This window comes from Equus asinus, chromosome 2, assembly GCF_041296235.1.
Source record: "Equus asinus isolate D_3611 breed Donkey chromosome 2, EquAss-T2T_v2, whole genome shotgun sequence".
NCBI classification, from domain to species: Eukaryota; Metazoa; Chordata; class Mammalia; order Perissodactyla; family Equidae; genus Equus; species Equus asinus.
Window position 1 is genome coordinate 110,244,407 of NC_091791.1, and position 25,414 is coordinate 110,269,820.

The following is a 25,414-nucleotide window of genomic DNA, read 5'->3' on the forward strand; positions in this document are numbered from 1 at the left end:
AGGTAAATTTAATGCCCAATGAAATACCATTTTCCCTCATCTGATTGGTAAAAATTTCAGACTGGTTCTATCCAATGTTGGCACAACAAAAAGAGATCCTGTGCACTGTTAATGAGGATATACTCTTTTTGGAGGGCAATATGGCAGTACCCATTTAATTAAAAATGGCATATCCTTTGACCCAGCAATTATACTCCAGGGTTTCTATCCTAGGGGAAATAATTACATACGTATACAAAAAGACCTAGACAAGGGTGTTCAGCATTATTACTATTAATAGCCCCAAATCTAAAGGACTCTAAATGCCCATTAGTAGGCTATGATTATACAAACAATGGTGCAGTCACACAATGAAATCCTATGCTACTCATGAAAACCATGAGGCAGACCTTGACATACTGATAAAACAAACTCCAGCATACGTCGAAGTAAAGAAAAACAACATGCAGAATCCATAACTAGAGTAGATTTTATGTGTATGTGTGCATAAGTGTAGGACAAACAAATAAAACTATATAAATGCACGTATGCTTCAAATGTAGATACTAAACTGGGAGCAACGGGATTGAATGGGACCCAGATAGGAGCATGGGACTCACCCCCACTCACACGCTCTGTGCATGAGTCCATTGAAAAACACAGTCTTGACTCCATGGACCTCAGTTCATAAGGTGATTTTTTAAAGTGTTTATAATTTACATCATTTTTATGATAATTTTATTATTTAATTCAATCAGAATTCTTCCTGAGCCACCAAATATTTGCCAGGAGGAGTTTTGTGAAATCAGTAAGAGACTCAGTTATCACGTGGCCATTTCCATCAGAGCAGATCCTTGTAGGGGACAGGGGCAGTAAAGGGCAGTCACGTAAAACAAATGCTGTTTGGTCACAGACGAGCTTCTCCCATCGATTCTGCATTTGATATAGACCTAATCACATTTATTTCAGACCCTTGATTGTTACTTATCTTATATGTCTTGATTTCATGTTTGCCTGTTCAGTTTTAATAATGGAATTGTAACTTACTATTAGTTCATCCCCAGGAAAGAAGACTTCCTTGCTATGACCGTTTTGTCGCCATCGCAATTCAACTACACTGTGACTGTACACACCATGCAAGAAGCAGGCAGGACCTTGCTGCTGTTCAGAACAAGAGTTCTTGCGCCCTTATATGAACTCCTGGCTCTTCATCAAAATGGGGACTCAAACAAAACTCGTCTGCAGTCTTTCTGGTTCTGGGTGTATTTTGTTTTGTTCTGTTTCTCTGTCCTCAGTTGCCTTCTTCCCTCATACGCTTTCTCCCTTCAAACTGTTCTTCAACTAAAAGAAAACCTCATTTCAGTTATTTCCTCTGCAGCTGCCACAAATCATTTTTGGAAAAAGATAGAGGGTCAGTTTAGGTCTTGGACAGACAGGGTGCTCCAGCACAGTGCTGACCATTTCCAGGAGAGTATTGCCAACACAGAGCAGCACCTCAGCGTCAACAGCGCATGTAGCACGATGGAAGGGAAGCCATCCTGGTGGTGGTTTATATCTGCTCTTCCTACTTATTAAAATAAGTTCATCTTCTTCCCTCTTCATTTCTCTTCCATCCCACTTCCCTTCCTTCCTTTCTCTTTTCCCTTTACTTTCGACATTGAAGGCAGTGTAACGAAGACAGAAGATCTTGGTTCTGACCTTGTCCCTGACACTTTTTGGCTCTGGAATGTGAAGCAAGGCACTCCATCTTTCTAGACCTGGGGCTCCTTGTCTGCAAACTGGAACCTCTGTCCCAAGATGCCCCTTGACAGGGTGATTGTGAGGTTGAACGGGACTGCATATGCCGAGCATCCAGACTGGCGTTCAGGGGGTGTTTGATAAAGGTTAGGTCCTTCTCCTTCTTCCTAGAGATCTTTGCTTTGTACACTTTATTTCTGATTGTGAAACAGGAATTCAAGCAATAAATGAATTTCAAACATCAGCAGGCATATAGGTGCAGCCCCTAAATTAAGATCTAAGTGTGAGTGAGCACAAATTAAATTTACAAGATAAAAATGTCTAGGCAAAACCGAGATGAAAGGTGTGCACTACACAAAAAGATAACGAGCGAGTGTTGGTCATTATGCAGCGATTAATTTCCTGGAAGATCAGGAAAGATAAATTCTGGTGCTAGGCAACATGGAGTCAGCACACTATAGCCTCTCTCCCCTAGTGTTTACAACTAAAACTCTGGGGAAAAAAAAATTAAAAAAAGGAGGAGGAGGAAGAGGAAGAAGGGGAGAAAAGCAGCACCTATCTGAGCACTGACAATAGCAAGTGGCTTGGGGAGGGAAATCGAAACTGCAAAAGCAAATGATACCAAGCTGAGTTTTGTGGAGGGTTTTCTCTCTTTTTACTTCCAGGCTTGGAAGCGAGGGGAGCCCCAGCATGGAACTACAAAGCAGGCATGGGTAGTGAAGGACCAAGAGAACCCCTGTCTTAGTCAGACAACCAAGAAAAAGGGTTCCTGCAAGGAGGAGAGCATGGAAAATATCCCTGTTGTTGTTGCTGTCTTAAGTAAAGTTTTACTCTGGAATCATTTTAGATTTACAGAAAACCTGCAAAGGAAGTAGTACAGAGTTCCGTGCATCCCTCACCCAGTTTCCCACGTTGTTAACATCTTATATGACCCTGGTCCATTTCTGAAAACTAAGAAACCAAGACTTGGACATTACTATAACTAAACTCCAGGCTTCATCTGCATTCCCTAATTTTTCCACTAATGTCCTCTTTCTGCCACAGGATCCCATCCAGGAGACCATGCTGCCTTTAGTGCTCATGCTCCTTAGTCTTCTCTGGTCTGGGAGCTTCTCACTCATTCCTCGTTTTCACAGACTTGAGAGTTTTGAGGAGTACTCACCAGGCGTTTCGTGGAATGCCCTTCAAATTGGGTGTGCCTGATGTCTTGCTCATGCTTAGACTGCAGTTCGGGATTTGGGGAGGGATATCAAAGAGGTGAAGTGCCCTTCTCAAGATGTCCTACCAGGGTTACATGCTATCAACCTAACCTAAAATTGGTGATGTTAATCTGCCCAAAATAGCGTTTGCTGGCTTGGAAGCAAGTCACCAAGTCTAGCACACCCTCAAGGAGAGAGGGAGGAGAATCTACATCAATTATTGGGAACTCTTCTGTAAAGAAGATTTGCCTCGGGGCCAGCCCCGTGGCCAAGCGCTTAAGTTCATGTGCTCCAATTCTGTGGCCCAGGGGTTCGCCGGTTCAGATCCTGGGCACAGATATGGCTCCACTCATCAGGCCACGGTGAGGCAGCGTCCCACATCCCACAACTAGAAGGACCCACAACTAAAACATAGAACTATATACCAGGGGGCTTTGGGGAGGAAAAAAAATAAAGGAAGATTGGCAACAGCTATTAGCTCAGGTGCCAATCTTTAAAAAAACAAAGATTTGTCTCTTCACCTCCATTTATTTATTTACGTAATCATTTAATTATATCAATACAGATTCACATAGATTTCGCTTTTTTCTTTTTTTCTCTTTTTTCTCCTGGTCCTCCCCTAAGGGTGGCTCCCACCCTGGAGCTGTACTGAGGTGGTGGTGGTGGTGGTGGTGGTGGCGGCAGTGGCAGTGGCACAGGAACCTAAAATCCAAGGAGAAAATTTATCTTTCTGGCGAGACGAAATGGGAAAAGAGGACCCCACAGTCTGGAGTGTGAGGGAATCCTCATTTTTTTGATATTGTCCCACAGGTCCTTAAGACTCTGATATAACTTTCCAATATCTAATATCTAATGCAGAAACATAAATTCGGTGAAAGACATAAAGAACCTCAGAAAACCCCAAACAGAAGAAATTCAAAGAAAACCAAACCCATGCACATTATAATCAAATTACTGAAAACTAAAGCTAAAGAAAAAACCTTGAAAGCAGACAGAAAAAAAATGACCCTTTACATATATGGAAACAACAGTTTGAAGAAATGCCTGTTTTCTCATCAGTTATCAAGGTTCTCAGAAGGCAATGGAATAACATCTGTAAAATGCTCAAAGAAAAGAACTGCCAACTGCCAAGCCAGAATTCTATATCCAGCACAAATATCTTTCAGCAAGAATATCAAAATAAAAACATTCTGAGAGGAAGGAAAACTAGGAGAATTCACTGCAGGGAGACCTTCTCTAAAAGGTATACTAAAGGAAATTCTTCAACCTGAAATGTTTCCTGAGGAAACCTGCAACTTCTGGAACAAAGAAAGAGCAATAGAAATACTAAACATCTGGGTAATCATAATAGACTATTTTTCTCTTGTGTTCTTTAAAATATGCATGATTAGGGGCTAGCCCCATCGCTGAGTGGTTAAGTCCACGTGCTCTGCTTTGGCGGCCCAGGGTTTTTCTGGTTTGGATCCTGGGCATGGACATGGTACCACTCATCAGGTCATGCTGAGGTGGCGTCCCATATAGCACAACCAGAGGTACTCACAACTAGAATATACAACTATGTACCGGGGGGCTTTGGGGAGAAGAAGAAGAAAAAGAAAAGATTGGCAACATATGTTAGCGCAGGTGCCAATCTTTAAAAAAAAAAAAAGTATAACTATCTGAAGCAAAAATGTGAATACTGTCTGGTGGGGTTGTCAATACACGTGGATGTAATATATGCCAACTATGACATAAAGAGGGATATTAATCCCTAGAATAATTGCTTTAAAAAAACTACAAAGAGATATAGTCCAAAACTCAATGGATAGATTTAAATGGATTACTAAAATATATTCAAATAATTGAAAATAAGGCAGGAAAGGGGGAATGGAGAAACACACACACACACAAAGGCATGAACCAAGCAAATAATAAAAGGATACACATAATACCAACCATGTCAATGATTACATTGCACGTAAATGGTCTAAAAACACCAATTAAAAGACAGGGACTGTCAGATTGGATTTTTTTAAAAACTTATATGCTGCTATATTAAAGTTAGCTGAACTTGAAGGTCTGCTATAATGAATGCACAATAAAAATGGAAATTTTATCTGTGAAAGAGGTGGATCGTCATGTAATTACCTTCTGTCTAGCTGTAGAATAGCTATTGTTTGTTTATCCTCCTTTTTTAAGCTCTAGCTGAGGCAGCTCTGCTCTATAGCAAACTTGGTCAGACTCAGATTAGCCAGTGAAATGGCTCTAGCTTGACCACTCAATAGCCGTTTGCCCTTCTTCCTTGATAAGTGAGTCCTGATTTTGTTCAGCCTGCAGAGAAGAATCATTCATCTGAGTGAATTGTAAAAACCTCATTTCCTTTTACCATTTAATAACCTATCAGTGCAAACATGGCTCAGTTTTGGCCAATAACATGTAAGAAGTCTGTGGGGGCTTCCAGAAAATATATTTTCTTTCTGTGAAGAGAAAGGAGGACAAGGAAAAACACCCCCCACCCCTCCTTTCTGGTGGGTATGGACTCCCTTGCTTTATTTTTTGAATTCTGTTTCATGAGGATAAGATACCTAGAGCTGTGGTAACCAATGACACCAGGAAGGGAACTGAGTGTGGCAGAGGAGAGAGATAAAAGGAGTCTGATGAACCATCCCTGAGAATGCCTACTATTGGACTTCTTATTAAGTAAACAAGAAACATACATATCCTTCAAGCCACTATTGGTCACGCATGCTGCTACCTGTAGTCAAAGTATAATTAACTGACAAATGAACAAAGAGAGTCTGGTCGTTCTCAGCACATAATGCCATATACGCAATTCTGCCTTTCGGACACTGTTATGGCATTGTCCTTCCCCCTTTCCCAGCCACTTAATTTGGTGGGGAGAGAGAGAGAGAAGAACATATGCCTAGAGAGGATGAAGGTGTAGTAGAGTAGGAGGCAGAGTGCTATTCATTTATTGCAGAACTAATAAAACTACATGAGTTGGGATTCAGTCAGTCAGTCAGTCAGTCAACAAACATTTATTGAACACTTGTATGCTCATCTCTGTGTTAGACACTACAGGGACAATGATAAAAACAAATTCTCAGTTTCAATTGGGAGTGATGGACAATACGCAAATACATATATAAGATTAGGTTATGTTACACAGGAAAGTGGCAGAGTAACAGCATATTGGGGGCTTTCTAGATAAAGAGGTCAGAGAATAACAGCTATTTCAGAACCTCAAGCAGAGCTGGATTTCTGGCCTTTTCCATTTTCTTTGAGAAGGGATAAGGAAACTTTGAACTTGTAAAGTCTCATTAAAGTTCCACCTTAATAATCTCTAAACCCAAAGAGGGCAATAGAGCCACCTTTAGCTTGACATCCTTATAAAAAAGGGGCCTGCCAGTGGCATTGTGCTTAATTTCATGCACTCTGCTTCAGTGTCCCGGAGTTCTCAGGTTCAGATCCCAGGGGAGGACCTAGCACAGCTCATCAGGCCACGCTGTGGTGGCATCCCACATAAAATAGAGGAAGACTGGCACAGATGTTAGCTTAGGACAATCTTCCCGAAGCAAAAAGACAAAGCTTGGCAACAGATGTTGGCTCAGGGCCAATCTTCTCACCCACGCCCTCCCCCCCCAAAAAAAAGAAAAAAAAAAATAGCTACATCAGCAGGAAAGATTTGAAATCTCAATATGAGATTAATCAATCCATGATGGCTCACAAACTTGGAATTTTTATAAGAACATAAAAGTGTTAGAAAATGATGGCCAGACAGTGGCAGTTATTCTAGACGGTAAAAGAAATTTAGAATAGAGCAGGAATAGAAGATTAAAGAAGAAAGTGAAAACGAAAACAGGCAAAAGAACCTGTGAGGGTGGAGAACCACTCATCAAGGTAAACGGAAGTTTTCGTGGACTATGATACTGAGTCGGGAAATCCTTTCGGGTGGGGCAGAAACTTGGGTGGTTGGTGTTGTTTAGAAACAACCTGACTGATGAACTTATTTAGAGCCGGAAGAATTACTGTCCCAGCCATTCCCAGTTTAGAGACGCTGTAAGCCTAGGAGCAGAAATCCTTAGGGGTTGTACCAGACTGAGAACAGCAGCCTCCATTCTTCCTGTCTGCGGCTCCCTGTTAAGCTGGGAATTCCGAATCCGAGGAGAGGCGGGTCTCAGGAACCTGGAAGTTAGCAGATGACAAACTGCCCATTAAAATTCCGAGGAAACTGACCCCCAAATCTCACAAGGAAATATTGCCGAGTTCCATTTTCCACGGCATTTATTTCCTCTCGAATAGTGCAGACATAATCATAAACACAAGCCAGTGGCAGCCACAACTTCTTGCTCCAGCGTGAACCCAGTGACTCCTGCAAACAATCCTCACGCTGCCAGAAACCCCGCCCCCGTTCGTAACCATAGGAACGGCTGACACGCCGCGAGCCGGAGATTCCCTCTTCCGCCCCCTCCCTAACAAATACTGTTTCCCACTATCTGTCCACATGGGCGCACCGCCTCACCATTGGTCAGTGCCCCAGGACCGTGCCCTGCCCCAGCCAATAAGCGCCCTGTGCACGTGCACGCCTGCGTATCCCGATTGGTCACCACTCCCTGATCACGCACTACCTACCTGCGCCAGCCGGTGCGTGGGGGCGCCAATGAAATAACTCAGTAGCCATTTACAACCAATCGGCACGAGGCGGGGCTCACAGCCGGCCTATGGGCACGCGCCGGGGGTGGGCTGTCCCGGCCCCTTTCCAGTCCCAGCTGGGTTTGTTAAAGCGACAGGCCCCACCGCGCGCTTGTGCTCCACGGAGCACCGCACAGCAGCGGCGGCGGCTGTCGGCGTGCGGCGGGCGCCCGTGACAGCGGCGCCGCTCTGCTCGCGACCCCGGCTCCGGGCCGCTGCCGACCTCCTTGGCGCGGCCGCGTCGCCCAGCGGGATGGGCGGCGAGGCGGGGTCCGCTGCGGCCGTGGGCTCCGAGGGCCGCGTGAAGAGCTTGGGTCTGGTGTTCGAGGACGAGCGCAAGGGCTGCTACTCGAGCGGCGAGACGGTGGCGGGGCACGTGCTGCTGGAGGCCGCCGAGCCGGTGTCCCTGCGCGCGCTGCGTCTGGAGGCCCACGGCCGCGCCACTGCTGCCTGGGGCCCGAGCGCTGGCGCCGCCGCCTCGGCCGCCCTCTCGGAGGTGGAGTACCTGAATGTGCGCCTGAGCCTGCGCGAGCCCCCGGCCGGTGAGCGCGGGCCACGGCCCTGGAGCCCCCGCCGGACCGCGGAGACCCGAGGAGGGGCTGGGAGGGGGCGCGCCCGCGGATGCCCACCTGCCAGGTGGGCGGGGGCGGGCTTCCGGGGGTGGGACCCACACCCGGGGCGGCGGGAGCCTCAGTTTGGTCTCAGATGATGGGCAGGTAACAATGCTTGCGCCCCCTGCCTCCCAGCCTAGGGGAGATGCGCGCGGTGGGTGCATCTCTGCCTGCCGCCCCGCCCCCGGCTCGCTTGGGCCTGACCGGCACCGGCGTCCCAGGACTTTGTAGGACCGCTCTGGGAGGGAGCCGTTGCCTTGGGAACCGGTGACGATCAGGCAGAAACCACGGATCTGGGGATTTAGGTCCTGTCCTTTCTGACCTCAGAAATGGCGGGCGCAATCAGAGTCTAGGAGGTTGCATGCTGTGGTGCCCAGTGTTTTATGGGCTTCCCCTTCTTCCCATCCGGGGCCTACACGTTCTTGGTTCATGATGAGTTAGCAAAACCTCAATCTTGGGGAAGGGGAAGTAGTTCCTGAGGGGTAGAAGTTCCAAAGAAGGGTTTCTCGACTTGAGCATCATCCTTGGTTTGCCTCTTCTGGGGAGCGGGGTGACTTAAGAGTTCTGGCTCTGCATCATATTCCTTGTCTTCATTCTTTGCTTCTTTTTGTTTCTTTTGCATCCTCTTCCTACCCCCTCTCTCCCAATAAGCCTTTAGAGTCTTCCGGATCTGGGCATGGTGAGAGTTTCTGGAGGAAGCATTACCCTTCTTGTCCACGCCTTTGAAGTCCATTTAATAGTGTAGGCTTTTCCAGAAGCGCCCATGTGGGAACCTACTACAGGGATGTTCCGTTAATATTAAGTGCAAAAGTTGATTCCGTTAATCATGAAAATGCTAGAACAGTGAGTCTTAGTCGTCTTTGAGTTGGTGGAAGGTATTTTAACTTTCTGCCTCATCAGCGTAAGCTTTTGTGTATGAAATAAGGTAATGGTACAGATTCTGCCTCCTTAGAGAGTAAACTGCATTGTATCTGTGTTTGACTCTCGCTGTGTCTTACACAGAAGCAATAGAAGGGGCAGTTTTGCCTTGTCATACTATGGAGAAGTAGACTGTCCACAGTTCCCCCTTCAGGGTCTGTGAGAATTGAGTGATCCCAAAAACTGTAGTGAGGAAAAAGATGTTTGGAGCCAAAGCTGTCTTTTGGATTAACGAGTGCAGTGTATTAGGTGACAGCTGTCACCTGCCTTGGTGCCCGTTCATCAGTATGGTTTTCAGGGTCAGCTCCCACATGCCTCCTCCAGTGACACAACGCACATTTTCAAGATGGCCGACTGGGATAAAGGGCATGGAAGAGAGAAGTATTCAGTTGGCTTTTGTCCAGGACTTGGGACTCTATCTCTGGGCCCTTAACTGCTGAGTAAATAGATGTAAGATTAGTAGCAGTTGGACCTGTGAGTACAGAAAAAAAAAATTGGTAAAATCTGGGCTAACAAATAGTGTTTTGATTCACAAGTCAGATCCTGTTTTTTCATTCTGATGGAATGGAATGCCTAAACTCAGACAACTTTAAAATCTTCACTTGTTTTAGAATGGAGAATAACAAATATTGGGAAAAATTATGTTTTACTTTAGAACTATAGTCTGTTTTAGTTGACTTCATTGAGAAAAAAGGTACCTCCTAATATCTGTAGCTTGGAAGAACCTAGCAACTTTACATTGTCATAGATTCTCAGGGTCATTTGATTCCAACACCTAGCTGTTTCAGTCACCTGAAGAGATTTTTAGAATTTTTAGATGTTCAGGAGGGTGGCTTTGGGATCCATTTTCAGAGTATCTCCCCAGATAATCCTTTGGCATTGTTAGTCTAACCCAACTACTTGCTATAATTGTGATTGATTTTCTTCCTATTTTTATTGAGGAATTGTGGTAGAGAGATAAAACAGACCAGAGAGTTGGTTGCAGTTCTTGGTCACCCACCAGCAGTATGATGTTTCATGAGTCCCTCATCCTTCCTGAGCCCCACTCCCTAACTCTGTAATGGTCTTCTAGCTCCCACAACTTAGGGGTGCCCTGAATTACAAGATTTGGCTCTCAGATGGGTTGGGAATGAAACGTCTGCCTGTGCTGTGGTAGTCCTCAGTGCATACGGCAGAAGCAATGAGCCATAAATACAGAAGCAGAAATGGGCACATAATTCAGTTCATGAACCTTTTTAATTATAAATGAATGAATGAATGAAAATAAAGATTTGATTCCAAATATTATAACCCATGTTTTTCAGCTTTCTCAAGGTTTTTTTTTTCCTGTTTATGTTTTCCAGTGATTGAAATTCTCCCGTTAAAGGTTACAGTTCCTGTAGTTCTTGTTTTTTCTATGCAGAGGGAACTTCTCTCTCTCATCCTCTTTCAATATCCTGGGCAGTTTCTCCTCCACACGTGCACATCCTGCCCTGCCTGAGGCTGTTCACTTCATCTAAACCCCTTTCCACTCATCTCCATGCAGACCCTCATGACCACTGTGGGCTTCGTCCTTAAGGTGCCAGCTGCCCTGCCCCAGCTGGCTCCAGCGCTCTGTGGTCATTACTTGTGTACAAGCGTCTGCTTTCCTCCCTCGGGTCTGTTTGAGGATTGAAGTTATTCATCTGTATATCCACAGTGCCTGACGTCTAAATACTATAAATTTTGAACTCAAACGAAATCCACATTTTTAAACATTGTAAAGTACTTTGTCGAATTCAGTAATGTAATCATTACAAATCAGAATTTTTGCCCCGCTCTCTCATGAGCACGGGGATTGCCTTGAGCCCCTCACTCAACAGCTATACGGTGGAGAGGTGGCGCTGCTCTGCTGGGGCTCACGGGGCAGCTCCTGGGCACAGCTGAGCCCCGGGGGCTCACTCTGACATTGTCATTTGGCATGGTCTCACGTCCCTGTGGCTTGTTTTGCCTCCAAGTCACCCATCTGTGGAGTAGTTCTATTTGAATGACCTTAAGTGGCAAATACTTGGTTTGGTTTTTTTCCCCCAATATATTACACATTGAAACTTGGGGATAGATTCAGAAGACTTAATGGGCCAATAATGCGTTCCTGTTTTCTAAAAGTACAAGGTTGAAATGTTAACTGAATTAAGGTCTTAGAATTTTAGCATTTAAGTGATTTCTGCCCTTTAAAAATTTTTTAAGTGAATGGATGCAGTAGAAATCTATTTTAGTATCAAGTGACCAGGCGTATCTCAGAGAAAGTTCTCAGTCTGCGCTGCCTTTTCTTCATCTTAATCATCCCACTCTTGATGAGAGAATTTAGTTGTAAATGTAAATCTGTGAGCATGAAAGGAAGGGAAAGTTTGTAAGTATCTCTAGAGAGATGGCTGACGGGCACTGACAGCCCTGGCCTTGGCTTGGGATCTGAATGGTACAGATTTGCTCTGTGCATTCATCAGAGCTCCAGCAATGCCTCTGGCCTTGCACAGTCTGTCCACACCTTGCATCTTGGCCTTCTCACAATCAGGAATCAGCCTCTGCGTGAAATAAAATGGAGCTGGCTGACCCAGAGCAGGAGGAAAGGAGTCAGGGTCGTGGTTGGCAAAGCCCATTCTAGATCCCAAATTAACCACCAGGATACCCTATTAATCACTAGAGCTTGAGTGTAAATACATGGCTCTTGTTTACTAACTTATCCTGTTGGTTTGGCTGTTTAGCGTTATAGTCAGTATTCATGATATTCCAAGTAAATTTTTCACCTCCTTTTCCGTCTCTGCCCGAAGAGTACAGTATCTGATTTTTGTGGTATACCCAAAATAGGTAGATCTGTTTTTTGCTAAATTAGTTGTAGGTCCAATTTAATGTTGTTATCTCATGTAAGAGTCGGGTAAACATGTTTGTGTGTATACACACGTGTGTATGTATACGTGTGTGTGTATGCATACATATGTATATGAGAGCTCAGGACTCTGACATATAATGGTAATTACGTGTATAACTGGTCTATTTGAAGATAGAAGCAACGTCTGTGGTTTCTAACTGATTAAACTTCATACAGACAGATTCAAATTTTAATTCTCTAAATCTCGGTGAAATGAACTTTTGTGGGTATACTGGATCTTATAGCCAGGAAAATCACCTTTTAAGAAATTGATTGAGGTTGTGAAAATTCTTGATCTGATACTAACATTAGTTAAAATAAAATGTGTTCTTTTTTAGGCGAAAGCATCCTCTTATTAGAGCCTGGAAAACATGAATTTCCGTTTAGCTTTCAACTTCCATCTGAGTAAGTGAAACTATGTAACTTTTGCAATTTTCTTTCCCTGCAACGTGTCTGTCCCCATGGATGGGCACCGCTTATCTTCTGACACTCAAGTATGCGTGCTTGTCCTGAACAGCCTCTGAGTAGGCTTACCCTACTCACTCACTTTTTTCTTTTAACCAAAACCAACATTTTAAGGGCTTTTCCTGGTTTTATTTAACTGAAAAGTAAACTCATCAGTTAATCTCTGGTTTATTTCAGACCTTTGGTAACCTCGTTCACTGGGAAATATGGAAGTATTCAGTACTGTGTGAGAGCGGTTTTGGAACGACCCAAGGTACCTGATCAGAGTGTTAAACGGGAACTCCAGGTTGTAAGTCACATCGATGTCAACACGCCAGCGTTATTAGTAAGTTCTTTCTTCCCCTTTTCCTCCTTCCCTCACTTCCTCCTTCCTTTCAATAGTGGTATCTACATTTAGCCAGTTTTAGTGGTGGTCTGTCCTTGTCACTTTCTGATACAATCTTGTAACCCATAGGCATTCACTATAAACATATGATTCTAGGTTGGGCAAATTACAAATTGAGTGTGTTAATACTATTGATTATGCCCCTGTTGTTCAGGGCTTCCTTTGCCAAAAAGTTATACGGGCTTGAAATGCATTAATAAGGCTTAATAATCATAATGCACACACAGAGAGTGGTTACTTTTACCAGAGGGGCCACATTCACAGGGCTGTGGTATTCTAAACTCTTCAATAATAGCAGGTTGAGGAACAGTAATTATGGAAAAGTATTAATCATGCCCAGCCTGTTATTGAGGCCCAGGCCATTATGCTATGTCTCCTTCCATTCTGCATGTCATTTTCTAGCATTAAGTAAGTGCACGCAGCTGCTGCGGAGCTCCTTTCACTTACCGTCTCCTTGTGACAGATTTGGCCACATTAACGCATTGAACTTCTGATAATCACCAGAAATACTAGAGACTGATAAGAAAGATTAGGCTATAAGTAACAACAGAATAGGCAAGATGGGAGCTAATGAGCTAGATTCTTTTATCTAAACCCATATTAGCAAAATAATATAAAATTATACCTTATACTTTCATGATAGCTACTAGGACCTAATGGTTCTTCATTTAAATATGAATGAATGATTTTTTTTACTTCATAGAAAATACTGGGGTAATTTAAACTTTCCATCATGATACTATGTTACAAAGATGTATTTTTAGTATTGTAGATTTCTTTTTTAGCCAATGTTTCTAAAAATAAGGAAAAAAACAGGAGTAAAATGTTGTTTAACTCTATTTTCAGACGAAAATGAAATAGCATTGACTCTAATGTTCACCTTTAGGTTGTGAAAATATAACAGATAAGCCCGGCTCGCGTAGTCCCTTGCAGCCAAAATCATAAAATAGCCAGCACCAGCTGGCCGGGCTCATAGCTACAACTTATCATCTGCTAAAACCTTGTCTGAAAATTGGTGATGCTGTGTCTTGTATTTTTAAAAACCTGCTTAGAACTAGGAAGTTAACTGTTTCTAAGCTATTTATGGACATTGTGGCAAATGATTTAAGAGATTTTATTTTTTGCCAAAAAGAGATGATATTTATCCTTTACTATTCTTTCTGTAAATAAAATGTTGCAACTTTAGGTTTTACAATGAGCTTTTGGTTTGTACATCTTGTAAACGGAGCATTTTAAGTCTTGATCACTTCTCTTGATACTCTAGAACAGAAAATGGGGAGGTGTATTCCATAACCTTTCAGATCTGTTACACTCGGTATGTGCTTGCACTGCCATTTCACAACTGAACACCATTGTAAGTTAAGGACACTTGAAATTTCTGCCTGATAATACATTTTGAATTAAGGGAAAAAGGCTGTTTGTTTATTCCACATTTTAAGTGCCAAAACAAATAGAACATTCTGATTATTGGTTTTTATACCATTTCTCTGTTTACTGGATCTATGCATAAAATCCTTTAAAAAAAAAAAGTAGTTTTATCATGTTAATAGCTACTACTATGGTTTTTGATTGCTTTTTTAAGGAATGCTTTATCATTACCCAGAAATATAATGACTATAGGGTAAAAATAGGATGGTGTCACCCTAATTTGAATCTGAAAATTCACCTTAGTTTTCCTAAAAAGGGAATGATTTTTAATGCTTGTGTTTGGGTACGTATTTTGTCTAATATGTCACATGAGGATAAGAAAGGTTGAATTTTTTTTGAACACATGTTTTTACAACTATTTCATGAAAAATGATGTAATTTTAAGTTCTCTGAATTTTTTAGACTGGTTTAATTAAAGTCATTTTATTATTTGAAATTTTCAAGACCCCTGTATTGAAAACTCAAGAGAAAATGGTTGGCTGTTGGATTTTCACTTCTGGTCCAGTCTCGCTGAGTGCCAAAATTGAAAGGAAGGGCTACTGTAATGGTAAGCAAAATGTCTGCAAGTCCAAATGGAAGAGTCACTCATTTTATTGGCTAATTTTAAGTGATTTTATAATAGTGTGTTTTGTAATTTATGATGTATCTATACTGTTTTAAAACGTGAGTAATAAAATTTTCTTTTTAATATGAATAATTGATATTTAAATATTTTTAAATGGATGAGTAGATTCTAATAAAACTCTGCTATTTCTGAGTTCAGTCCTGTTACTTTAGTAATTAAGACTAAAACTAGAAGTTGGGGGGAAATGCCAGCATTTTCTTTTAAGGTTGCTCAAGAATGTCCAGAACAGTGTTGCTCAGAAGAGAGCGCTCATAGTGTGAAAATACTGTTCGATTCCATGCTAGGAATACACATATGTGGGCTTGAGTCTAGGGCATTAACAGTCAGGTTGATGTTAGGACGACCATGTGTGAAGGGCCCAATGCCCTGCAGAGGACTGGGCCCACCTCAGGTTCTGGCGTGTTGGGAGTGAATGTCGTGTGGAATGGTATGACCGTGCATGTATAATGCAGATGTAAAACTTGGCTACTCCGTTCGTTGTTGTATTTGTGCTATAACATCAATTCCTTAAAAGCAAAGGCTTTGTTCTCCTGTTGAACAGATTTTAATTTATAGGCACAAATGAGTTTGTTAGTGATGTTTTGTACTTAACATAGTACTCAATCTTTTGTTGTATGTCTTAGTTTTTATGTATATTAGTCATTTACATATTTTTAGAATCAGTAACCTAATATTGGTATATTAGAAAAGTGAATAATGCAATAATTAGAAAACAGTATCTACCACAACCTGCAGTGAATTTTTATTTCTCTCAGATTTACAATACACCTTTTTCATCAGGTTCTCAACTTGTTAAAGTTGTGTTGCAACCTTTCAGTCTTGGTTGGTAAGGCTCTATTTCACTGCAGTGAGAACTTTCTGAAGTCTCTGAAGGTGTTTTGTTTTCTTTTTAGGAGAAGCTATTCCAATCTATGCAGAAATTGAGAATTGTTCCTCTCGTCTGATTGTTCCTAAAGCTGCTATTTTCCAAACCCAGACATATTTGGCTAGTGGGAAAATAAAGACTGTCCGGCACATGGTTGCCAATGTGCGAGGAAACCACATTGCTTCTGGGAGCACCGACATATGGAACGGGAAGACTCTGAAAATTCCTCCTGTTACTCCATCCATCCTGGATTGCTGCATTATCAGAGTAGACTATTCCTTAGCTGTAAGCAGAGCTCTTTTTAAAATTAAAAATATGGAGAATGGAGCAATAACTGGTGCCATGTTACTGTGAATATGTACATTTTATATCTAGGAAAATGTCATTTTATGTCAGCAGTACAACAGATTGTGGAAGGTATGAAGATTGGCCTTCGTTTTTAATCAAAAACTATCCCCATAAGGAATTCAGTTAAATAACATGAAAGAATTAAGGTTCATTAAGGAGTGCTTGTTATGTTGAGAACATATACTTAATTTTCTATAGTTACTATGTATGTAATTTTCTATAGTTACTGTGTAAGCCCTGCTGACTTAAAATGAAGTGTGTTAAGGCCGCAGTTCCCCATCACAGAGCATTCACTGTATTTTGTGTGATTTTCATTTGGTTTGTTCTTCGTCTCTTTTGGTCAGGACAATTTACAATTATGTTGGGCATGGTGGCAGGCAACAAAGGCATTTGTTTCTATGAAAAAATATGTTAATTGGGATATCTACCATGTTGTTTAACTTATGTTTGTGCCCCTCTCTCCCCCCTCTTTTTTTTTTCACGTTAGGTGTATATTCACATTCCTGGTGCTAAAAAATTGATGCTTGAGCTGCCCTTAGTGATTGGCACAATTCCGTATAATGGTTTTGGCAGCAGAAACTCCAGCATTGCCAGCCAGTTCAGTGTGGATATGAGCTGGTTGACACTGACTCTGCCCGAACAGCCTGAAGGTAAAATATTTTGAGGTTCTTTCAGAATGAAGTTTCACACAGAGTCCCTGAGAATGGGCTGCGTGTGACAGTAAGTGTTCAGGTGACAGTTACTGCTGCACTACAGCCATCCTGACTCTTCCTAGTAAAATCATAAAACGTTATTCTGGAAAGGGACCGTGAGAGTTTAGCTTACCTAGGATGGAAAGCTGCCAGTGGCAGATCCCAGAATAAAATCTGTGTCTCCTGATTTGGATTTATAATAGTAAAGCACTGAAAACTAGAATAAAAGAATAGGGAGTTATGTATTTTTTGTAGCACATTTCAATGATTTTTTTTGTTTCTAGACTATAACACACATCTCAAAAGATTAAAATATAACCAATGTTAGTAGGAGTCTAGTAAAAGAATCTAGTAAATATTTTTTGTTGTAATGAGCACAAAAATTTGCTGATTAGAGGGAAAAATACCATCTTTTTGTCATCAAATTTAGCTAAATTTCTTGCTTTTGTAAGAGTTGAGAAGAGAGAATGTAACTAGTTTTTACATGGATTTCTTAGACTCCACTCCATTTTCGTTTCAGCACCACCAAATTACGCGGACGTGGTGTCAGAGGAAGAATTCTCGAGACACGTTCCTCCGTACCCTCCACCCCCTGACTGTGAGGAGGAAGCGTGCTGCCCCGTGTTTGCCTGCATACAGGAGTTCCGCTTTCAGCCCCCGCCTCTTTACTCAGAGGTAACAGAGCAAGAGAAAGCTAGACTGCTCTTGTGTTCTTTGTAAATAAGCTTTTCTAAGTGCATGTTGCTGATTCCTAATTAGTAAGGGATGCATGTAAATTTTTTTTTTATTTTACGGTGATAGATTACCACATTTTGCAGTATTTTCCTCGTGATCTATAGCATGCATGTAAAGTTCCATGGATTGCCCTTAAGGTGTTGTATGTGGCCGTGGAATACAGAGAACTTAAGCAGCCTGCCGGGACTTGCAATAATCCCAGGCTCAAAGCAGCTTGATTTATAGCCATGATGTAAGAAGAAACGGATACCGGCATCATCTTGAAGAATGCTACAGGAGTAATCTCGGTCTGCTCTTTTTCTCAGGTTGATCCACATCCTAGCGATGTAGAAGACACCCAGCCTGTTTCCTTCATTCTCTGAACGTATTCCAGAAATCACTGTGTTCATCATCAAATTAGAATGTGGGTTCTTTCCTCCTGCCTTTTTGGGGAAGAAGGCGGGATGATGAACTCAAGAATATAAGTGACCATCAAGACCAAAGGTGACAGAAATTAAAGAATATGGGAACTTTCCAGTGGGCCAACAGGATTGTTGCACAAGTTTATGATATCCCCATATGTCCCCTTTAAATAATGGGTTGTGAAGATGTGAAAAGTCACAGAGTGTAATGGAAGTCCTGATGGTGATAGAGTAAGTGAAGGGTGCGGGGCGCCTGCACTGACCCGAGAGAGAGGAATCAGTGTAAATAGTGGGAACACTATGGGAGTATACCTTTAAAAAGGGTTTTAAAGTGGAACAAAAGTATCGTAAGCTTTAAGGCAGTACGGACTCATAGGGAGGAGACTTGATTTTGGAGAAGGTAGCAGCCCAAGGGTGTGCATGAAGGGGAGGTGGCGTACTCCTGTCTGAGCGCCATGTGAGACCCTTGGATGTCGGAGTCCGTGTGACTTCTCACCACCTTCCTTCCGTAGGACCGAAGTCCTGGAAAGAATCGGTTCCTGAGACTGTGGTCTTATAAGGTCCGGTTTTCACTCCTTCATTGGTAGTTTAAGATGTAGTTTCTGAGTTGCCTATACAGTATTATGAAACCACGAAAGAGTCCTTTGAAAGGCTTATCAATTCAGAGGGGAAAGATGAATTTCAATATGAAAACACATGTTGAAAGCTGTAATTTTTACCCCTTTAAGTACTTTAACAGGATAAATGTTTGGTTTTCCTCATGTCTTATTTACCTATGAGCATATTAGAAAAAGAAGGGGATAAAAAAAGGTTGCATCCTCAGGATGCCTTGATAACTACACAGAAAAAAACAACCAAAAAAAGCCTTTTTCTTCACCTACCTCTAGAGGGGTTATCTGACAGGTTTTACAACTCCAGGCCTGACACGTCATCTTTGGAGTTTCTGCTCATTTGCAGTACAGACTCATCTCACTATCACTAAATCTGAACCTGAACCAAGGGTGCAGTCTGTACGGTCAGCATTAGACGGAAGTTAATGTCTGCACATGAAAGGGTATTTCAAAATAGATGCAAAATCAAAAGAGGGTAGAAATACCATTTGAAAAAAGACACAAACTTAATTCCTGCCAAGGGACGTAAGTCTGCTGAGGGCTGTCACTGCATTGTGCTTTGTTATTCCAGTTCTTTAGTAATTCTGTTCAAACTGTGATTTTGTTTATTGTTTGGTGCAATATTTTATTATCGTTTAACCTCAGGATATTCAGACCAACAAGATTGCGTTGCTGCTAAAAGACTGAGCAGTGTTTTGCTGTGCCCTCTCCCCTCTAGTCATGGCCGCAGGTTCACTTGCTTTTCTTTGATCTGTTGGTTTCCTGAGCTGAGAGCGTATCTGGACACTAAGTGGAAGGGAGGTAGGGATTCCCACGGTGGACCGGCTGAGTACTCTGGTTTTTTCCATGTCCTAAGGGTTTGATCCAGAAACCTGGTGCTTCCAACGCTGTACTTCATTCAGCAGAACGATTAATTTGTCTTTCAATCAGTATATTCAGTTAGAAATAGAAAAGTCCTTCTAAGGTTAAATTTTGTATTTAAAAATTAGTTGGCCATTTAATCAGGGATTTTTCTATAGACATTAGGTAAATGTATGCTTTTCGCCCTTCTGGACCTACCTTTCTTCTCTGTAAGCATCGTAAGCATTTCTTTCATTGTCAGCCACTGTTTAAAATCACAGGTCAAAACTGTTATACGGAATTGTGGTACGAAAGTTGTCACAAAACTTTACTCCCGGCTTTGGTTTTTTATTTTGCTTTGTTTTTTATGTGTTTTTAGACAGCTGTTTATATTTAAGTGCTGTCTAAACAGTTTTATGTTTACTTTAAAAACCATCATCTTCAACTCCTTCTTGACTTCTAAGTTGTAGTTTACATGCCTTGTCAAGACGCAGTCCATCTCCATGATTCCAAAACAGACGGTGAGGAGGAAGAGAAGGTTTCGTTATGGCTCCATGTAGAAAAGCAGCTGCTTAGTGGAACCCTTCCCTGGGCTTGTTTGATCGCCTGTGTTAGAGAAATCAGGATGTATGCCCACAGCGGTGAGGGAAAGCTGCTTTTGTAGCACAGAAGAGAACAGCTAAAAGGTCTGATTTGCCTTGAATTGGTATTGGTGTGTCTGACCTTAAGCAGTCAGGTAGGAAACCGCATACCTTCTTATAATCAAGAAATGATTTTATGAATGTAGAAAATTCTACATTGGAACAGAGAATACTTGAAAATGAAGGTAAAAATTTAGCTGCTGTATTTGCTTTTATATCCCCCTCTTGTTTAGTTGGCAAAGAAACCGAGGCCTTAGAATTTTCTTTTTGATGCAAAAAGTTTGAAATTGAAAATGTGCAGCTTTTGGCACACACAATCCTCCATGGGCAGGACTTGTTAATGTTTTCATTTTGCACAATAAGAAACTCACTAGGCAGAGGTTATGTTTTTGATAAGTTAACTATGAAAACTTTTTTATTTTTGTTATTAAAAATGTAACAATTTAACCCACAGGAAAAAAAAAGATTGTATTTTGTACTCTTGTTTGAACCCTATGGGTTCCTTTTGTTAATAAAATGATTACACTGATGCTATGAGTTGCTAATTTTGTTTTTGTTTTGCTTTTTTGTCAGGTTTTTTTTGTAAGACTATGATGTAATTGTTATAAACTTAAGGGAAATCAGTACCACAAAACAAGATGTTACTGCTGTTAATTAAGATTGTTTTGTGTATGCATGCTGTCACCACGCCAGGCACAGCCAGACTCAGCACAGGGGGATTCTGAGCCTATTTTTGTGGTGGGCTCCATTTCCCCGAGGTAATCAGTTTTTAGCATTCCCTGAAGAAAAGTAGTTGAGATGAGTAAATAAACTTAAGTCATTCTGGTTGTTTAGAGAGCATTATCTTCATTTATTCCCAAATGACAGTGGCCACTTTTTAAAGCTTCCTAACTTCATGTCTGGCCAGACTCTCCCCAGGATTGATTTGGTAGGTCTCCTGGGCAGTCAGTGGACCCATAGTAGCTGGGAGACACGATGAAAGCCATGTGTTTTGCACAAGGAATATGTAATGGTATGTCATCTCAAGAAAGCTGCCCAGACCCTCTGTTCTGGAAAATTATCCACCTTAGCTAAGTGGTACAAATTAGCCCAGGTCCTTTACTCTCCAAGTGTTTATAATATGTGAGATGTTGTTAAATAATAAATAGATCATTTCTGCATCCACATTTGCAGTCAATGTAAGTGGAGGTATTTTGTCTCATGCAATAAATAATTGAGGCAAAATTTATAAGATCGCCTTTAAAGTTTCTGTAGTTTATATTGTGAAGTTGTGGATTACAATATTTAGAACCTGGCAGGACCTTACCAAGAATGTAGGACAAAGCCCTCATTATAAATGAGGACACCAGAACCCAGAGGTGTAGCCTGAAGGTGTGACCTACAGATCCTGAGTTGTCTGTAGGGTCCCTGCTCGCTCTGAAGTTTCCTGATGCTGTCGCTTCAAGGGAAGTTAGGGAGACAGTCACTGCTTTACATTACACGCCTGAGGACCTGCCCGCCTGGATACTAAGCGCACGGATGCTGAATCAAGAGTCTTCACTGTTCATCTGGGAAAGGATACCAGTCTTTGACTAAATTGCTTCATAAGTATGGTTCATTAGTAGCTGGAATCCTTTCTTCAGCAGAAGCATTTGTTTCTAACTTTATATTTTCAAATAGTTATAGACTCAGAAGAAGTTGCAATGATTGAGTACAGGGAGATCCTGTGTACCCACCATCCAGTCTCCCCCGAAGGTAACATGTTACATAACTTGACACATCAAAATCAGGAAACGGAGGTTGACACAATACATAAAATCAGCTGGGGTTCGGGCGTTACTTGGATTTCCCCAGTTTTTGAGTGCACTCATTGTTCCTGTGTATATTTTTGTGTATAGTTCTGTGACATTTTATCACAAGTCTAAGTTCGCATCACTCCCACAGTCAAGATACCTGCTCCCCCACCGCAAGGAGACTCCCTTGGCTGCTCCTTGGCAGTCACGGCTTCCCTTCCCTGACCCCAGATGCCTCTGTTCTCCATCCCTATGGTTTTGTTATTTTGAGAATGCTGGACACCTGGAGTCGTGCAATCTGTACCTTTTTGATTGGCTTTTTTCTTTTTCTTTCTGGGTTTTTTTGTTTGTTTTGTTTGGTTTTGGTTTTGGTGAGGAAGATTGGCCCTGAGCTAACATCTATTGCCAATCTTCCTCTTTTTGCTTGAGGAATATTGTCACTGAGCTAACATCTGTGTCAATCTTCCTGTATGTTTTATGTGCAACACTGCCACAGCCTGGCCTGACAAGCGGTGCATAGGTCTGCGCCCAGGATCCGAACCTGCGAAGCCTGGGCCGCTAAAGCGGAGCATGTGAGCTTAACCGCGATACCACCAAGCTGGTCCCTTGATTGGCTTTTTCACTCAGCATAACGCCCTTAAGATCCGTGCGAGTTGTTGTGTGCATCCATAGTTTCTGCTTTTATGTTCAGCGGAGACGTTTTAAAAGAAGGAAATTGGCTATTTAAAATTTCATTTTGCCATTTGCTAAGTGAATGTCTACCATTTATGTGCGCATGATACCTTTGTAAATATTTTGACTTTGAATTTGAGAACTACCTTTTATGCAGAAAATATATAAATGTAGGTTTACACAAACTTTTAGGGACTCATTTTTAGCTTGCCAAAGTACTTGAAGTATTTTACCTTTAAATAGTAAGGTTTTGCATTGTAAATGAGCAAGATACACCTGTGATGAAAGTATAAACCAAGGAGAAATTATCTTGGGCTGTTTATCCTATCGGCGTCTGTATCTGATAAGTTTTAGTATAAATTACACAGGAAATACAAATGTGTGCATTGGTATTAAATTTAGGCTCTTTTCTTTGCTCCTGTCTCTTCTTTAATCCCTTCTTTCCAGTCACACTTCATATCTGAGATGAAAAGCACACTTGGAAGCTAGGAAAAATTAGCTATAAAATACTTATTCTTAATAAAACAATATTAGAAGACGTGGACTGACTTGTTAAGACTATTAAATTTTTCTAGACAGGAAAACTCTATTTTATGGAAGTCATTACATACTAACGTACAGAGCTTTTTCCTAGAGCAAGACACGAATGTGTCGGTGATGGAAGGAGACAGCAAAACAAATACACAATGAGAGGAGTGCGGGGGGATGAAAAGTGGTGACTAGTGCCGATTTCAGAATGTCACTATGACTGAATTCACAATGAACCGTTTCTTTGGTGGAGCTGTTGTGTGTTCTCTGTTGGGAGATTTCATTCCTGCTCACATTTTCAAAGAACTAAGATGTCTTGTGTTGGGGAAGTGTCAGAATTCCCCCTGCTTTTCCTTAAGGTTCTTATGGCTGGTCAAATAATTAAAGAGGCAGGTTAGCAGGAGAAAATCAAACAAAGTTTAATAGCATGTATACATGGGAGAAACCCAGCAGAAACTGAGTAACTCAGCCATGTGGCCGAGGCTGCCTGTTTAAGTACGTTCAGCTACAGGCAAGGAGGATGTTGGGTATAGTGATTTGGGGCTTCAACGAGGAGGAAGACAATTTACGTAGAGATGGAATGCAAATGTTTGTTAAACAGGCTTTGCTGGGCCAAAAAATGGGTTTGTTGGTGTCCTTTTATCACACCAATTTTACATCGTAGTATAGCTATCAGATGGTATGAGCTCCCTCCTGGAACAGGCCTTCTATGTATAAAGTCTTAGGCGGTTTGTGGGGGAAGGTCGGATGCTCTTCCTGAGTCTTCTGAGCCTTACTGTCTTCAGCTTGAAATAGTCCACACACCAGAGGGCTGCATCTTGGGGGCAGCCTGCCCTGAACCCCACCACTTGCATGGACAGAAAGAAACATGCTTTAGGCAGCATCTCCTAGGGAAAGCAAGGAAAAATGTAAGTGCTTCCCTCATACTTGCAAATACCCCCCCATACATACATGCACACATGTTTATCCACACACACATGTAAACACATGCCTGCACACATGCATGCGCAGACACCTCATCTCTTGCCCTTTCATCTACACTCTTTACCTTCCGACCCAGCTCTATTTTATTCCAGTAAGAATGTAAGTTCTGTTATAAAGGATAGAAACACAATGGCTTCCCACTTCCACAGGAATTTGCTAGAACAGAAGCCATTTTCCACCAGCTTCTTACCTGTCTTCCCACAGATGGTACAAGACTAATAGAGGCACCAGGGAAATATTAAATGAGTAAACTGAAAGCCATAGATGCCACGAATTTATCTTCTCCTTAAAAAAAAAAGTTACTGCATTACACAATAGTCATTTCCCTACTCTGCCCCTAGCCCTCTATCTCTCATGACTAAAGGAGATAAAGTGTTCGAAACAACAATGACAATACTCATACATAGAGTATTTACTATGTTCTTTCCATGTACAAACTCACTTTACCATAAGAGAGAGATGCCCATGCTTTTTGATTTTATCTTTTAGTCTTAGATGCCAGAATCTATCCAAGAGTCCATGTGATAAGCATTCAGTATATGATATCTTATTTGTATTAACTTTCGCTGCAAATATTCAGACTTGCCTGGACTGGTTTATTGAGTTGATTCAAGTAAAGTATAAAGGTTTATGGTCTATAATTAATTAACTTACTTCAAAATACAGCACACACACACATACAAATGCTCTGTTTCTGAACTGGAGACTTCACCCCCAGGCAAGACAGCTCATGAAGAACTGCATTATTTATACACCTGGGGACTCAAGAGGGCACATTATCGTCGCCCACACATCCCACTACTAGAAGAACACAGAGGGTGAGCCTTATTTTGTGGAGCTGATAATACCGGTAGGCAGTAGGCAGGTAAGGGTAAGGAGGCCTTCAGCAAAACAATTCCATGTTCCACACACACCCTAAATCACTGTGGTGCAGGAAGTTGAAAGCAGAACCCGAGTGTTGAAACATAATAGTCCGCGGCTTGATTCAGAAGGGCCTGGGAGCCCGTGCGGTACACATAAGGAGCTACACTGAATGCTCACTCTCCGAGAGCTTCACTACAGATCAGTTTTAGTAGCTCCAAGAGAACTGAGATTATGGAAAAACAGCTTAGGAACCTAAATACTTTCAGTTTTTTTCTCCTGCCTGAATTAAAACAAGTTTAAGAAGTATGTGAATGCACATACAAAGGAGGATATAATAGTAGGCTAAAAGTCGCTAGTTTCCTCTATCTTCCTTAGAAGGGGATAAAGTCAAAGATTCCTGGTGAACCCCTTAAGACAACCTCCTCCTACAGAGGTGGACTGAAAAGCCAATCTCAATGTTTGTTATTCCGTCCTTAATTAAACAGCTGGCCCTTTTTAAATAAATGCAGAATGCTGAGTTCCAGGGAAAGCTGTAGCTACAAATACCTACTTTTATCTT

General features: G+C 41.8%; 1 protein-coding gene and 1 long non-coding RNA gene across 2 annotated transcripts; one reads left to right on the forward strand and one right to left on the reverse strand.

The window, feature by feature from the left end:
- Positions 1-3,483: 3,483 nt before the first annotated feature.
- LOC106836611 (uncharacterized) lies at positions 3,484-8,644 on the reverse strand. Its single transcript, XR_011497618.1, has 3 exons — positions 8,520-8,644; positions 6,989-7,079; positions 3,484-3,617 (listed from the first exon to the last, which is right to left on the reverse strand). It is a non-coding gene; the product is annotated as an uncharacterized lncRNA (long non-coding RNA).
- On the forward strand, positions 7,637-20,565 carry ARRDC4 (arrestin domain containing 4). The gene is made up of 8 exons (XM_014849611.3): positions 7,637-8,128; positions 12,338-12,404; positions 12,642-12,789; positions 14,722-14,824; positions 15,796-16,052; positions 16,603-16,765; positions 17,328-17,482; positions 17,848-20,565. Exons 1-8 carry the CDS (start codon positions 7,840-7,842, stop codon positions 17,902-17,904), a joined length of 1,239 nt encoding a protein of 412 aa, XP_014705097.2. The 5' UTR covers positions 7,637-7,839; the 3' UTR covers positions 17,905-20,565.
- The last annotated feature ends 4,849 nt before the right edge of the window (positions 20,566-25,414 follow it).

Bases quoted from the DNA above. Each gene is read 5' to 3' on its own strand.
- ARRDC4 (XM_014849611.3), top strand. From the start codon at position 7,840: ATGGGCGGCGAGGCGGGGTCCGCTGCGGCCGTGGGCTCCGAGGGCCGC. The intron at 12,790-14,721 runs GTAAGTTCTTTC...GAAATTTTCAAG, and splicing joins TCAACACGCCAGCGTTATTA to ACCCCTGTATTGAAAACTCA. The intron at 14,825-15,795 runs GTAAGCAAAATG...TTTTCTTTTTAG, and splicing joins AAGGAAGGGCTACTGTAATG to GAGAAGCTATTCCAATCTAT.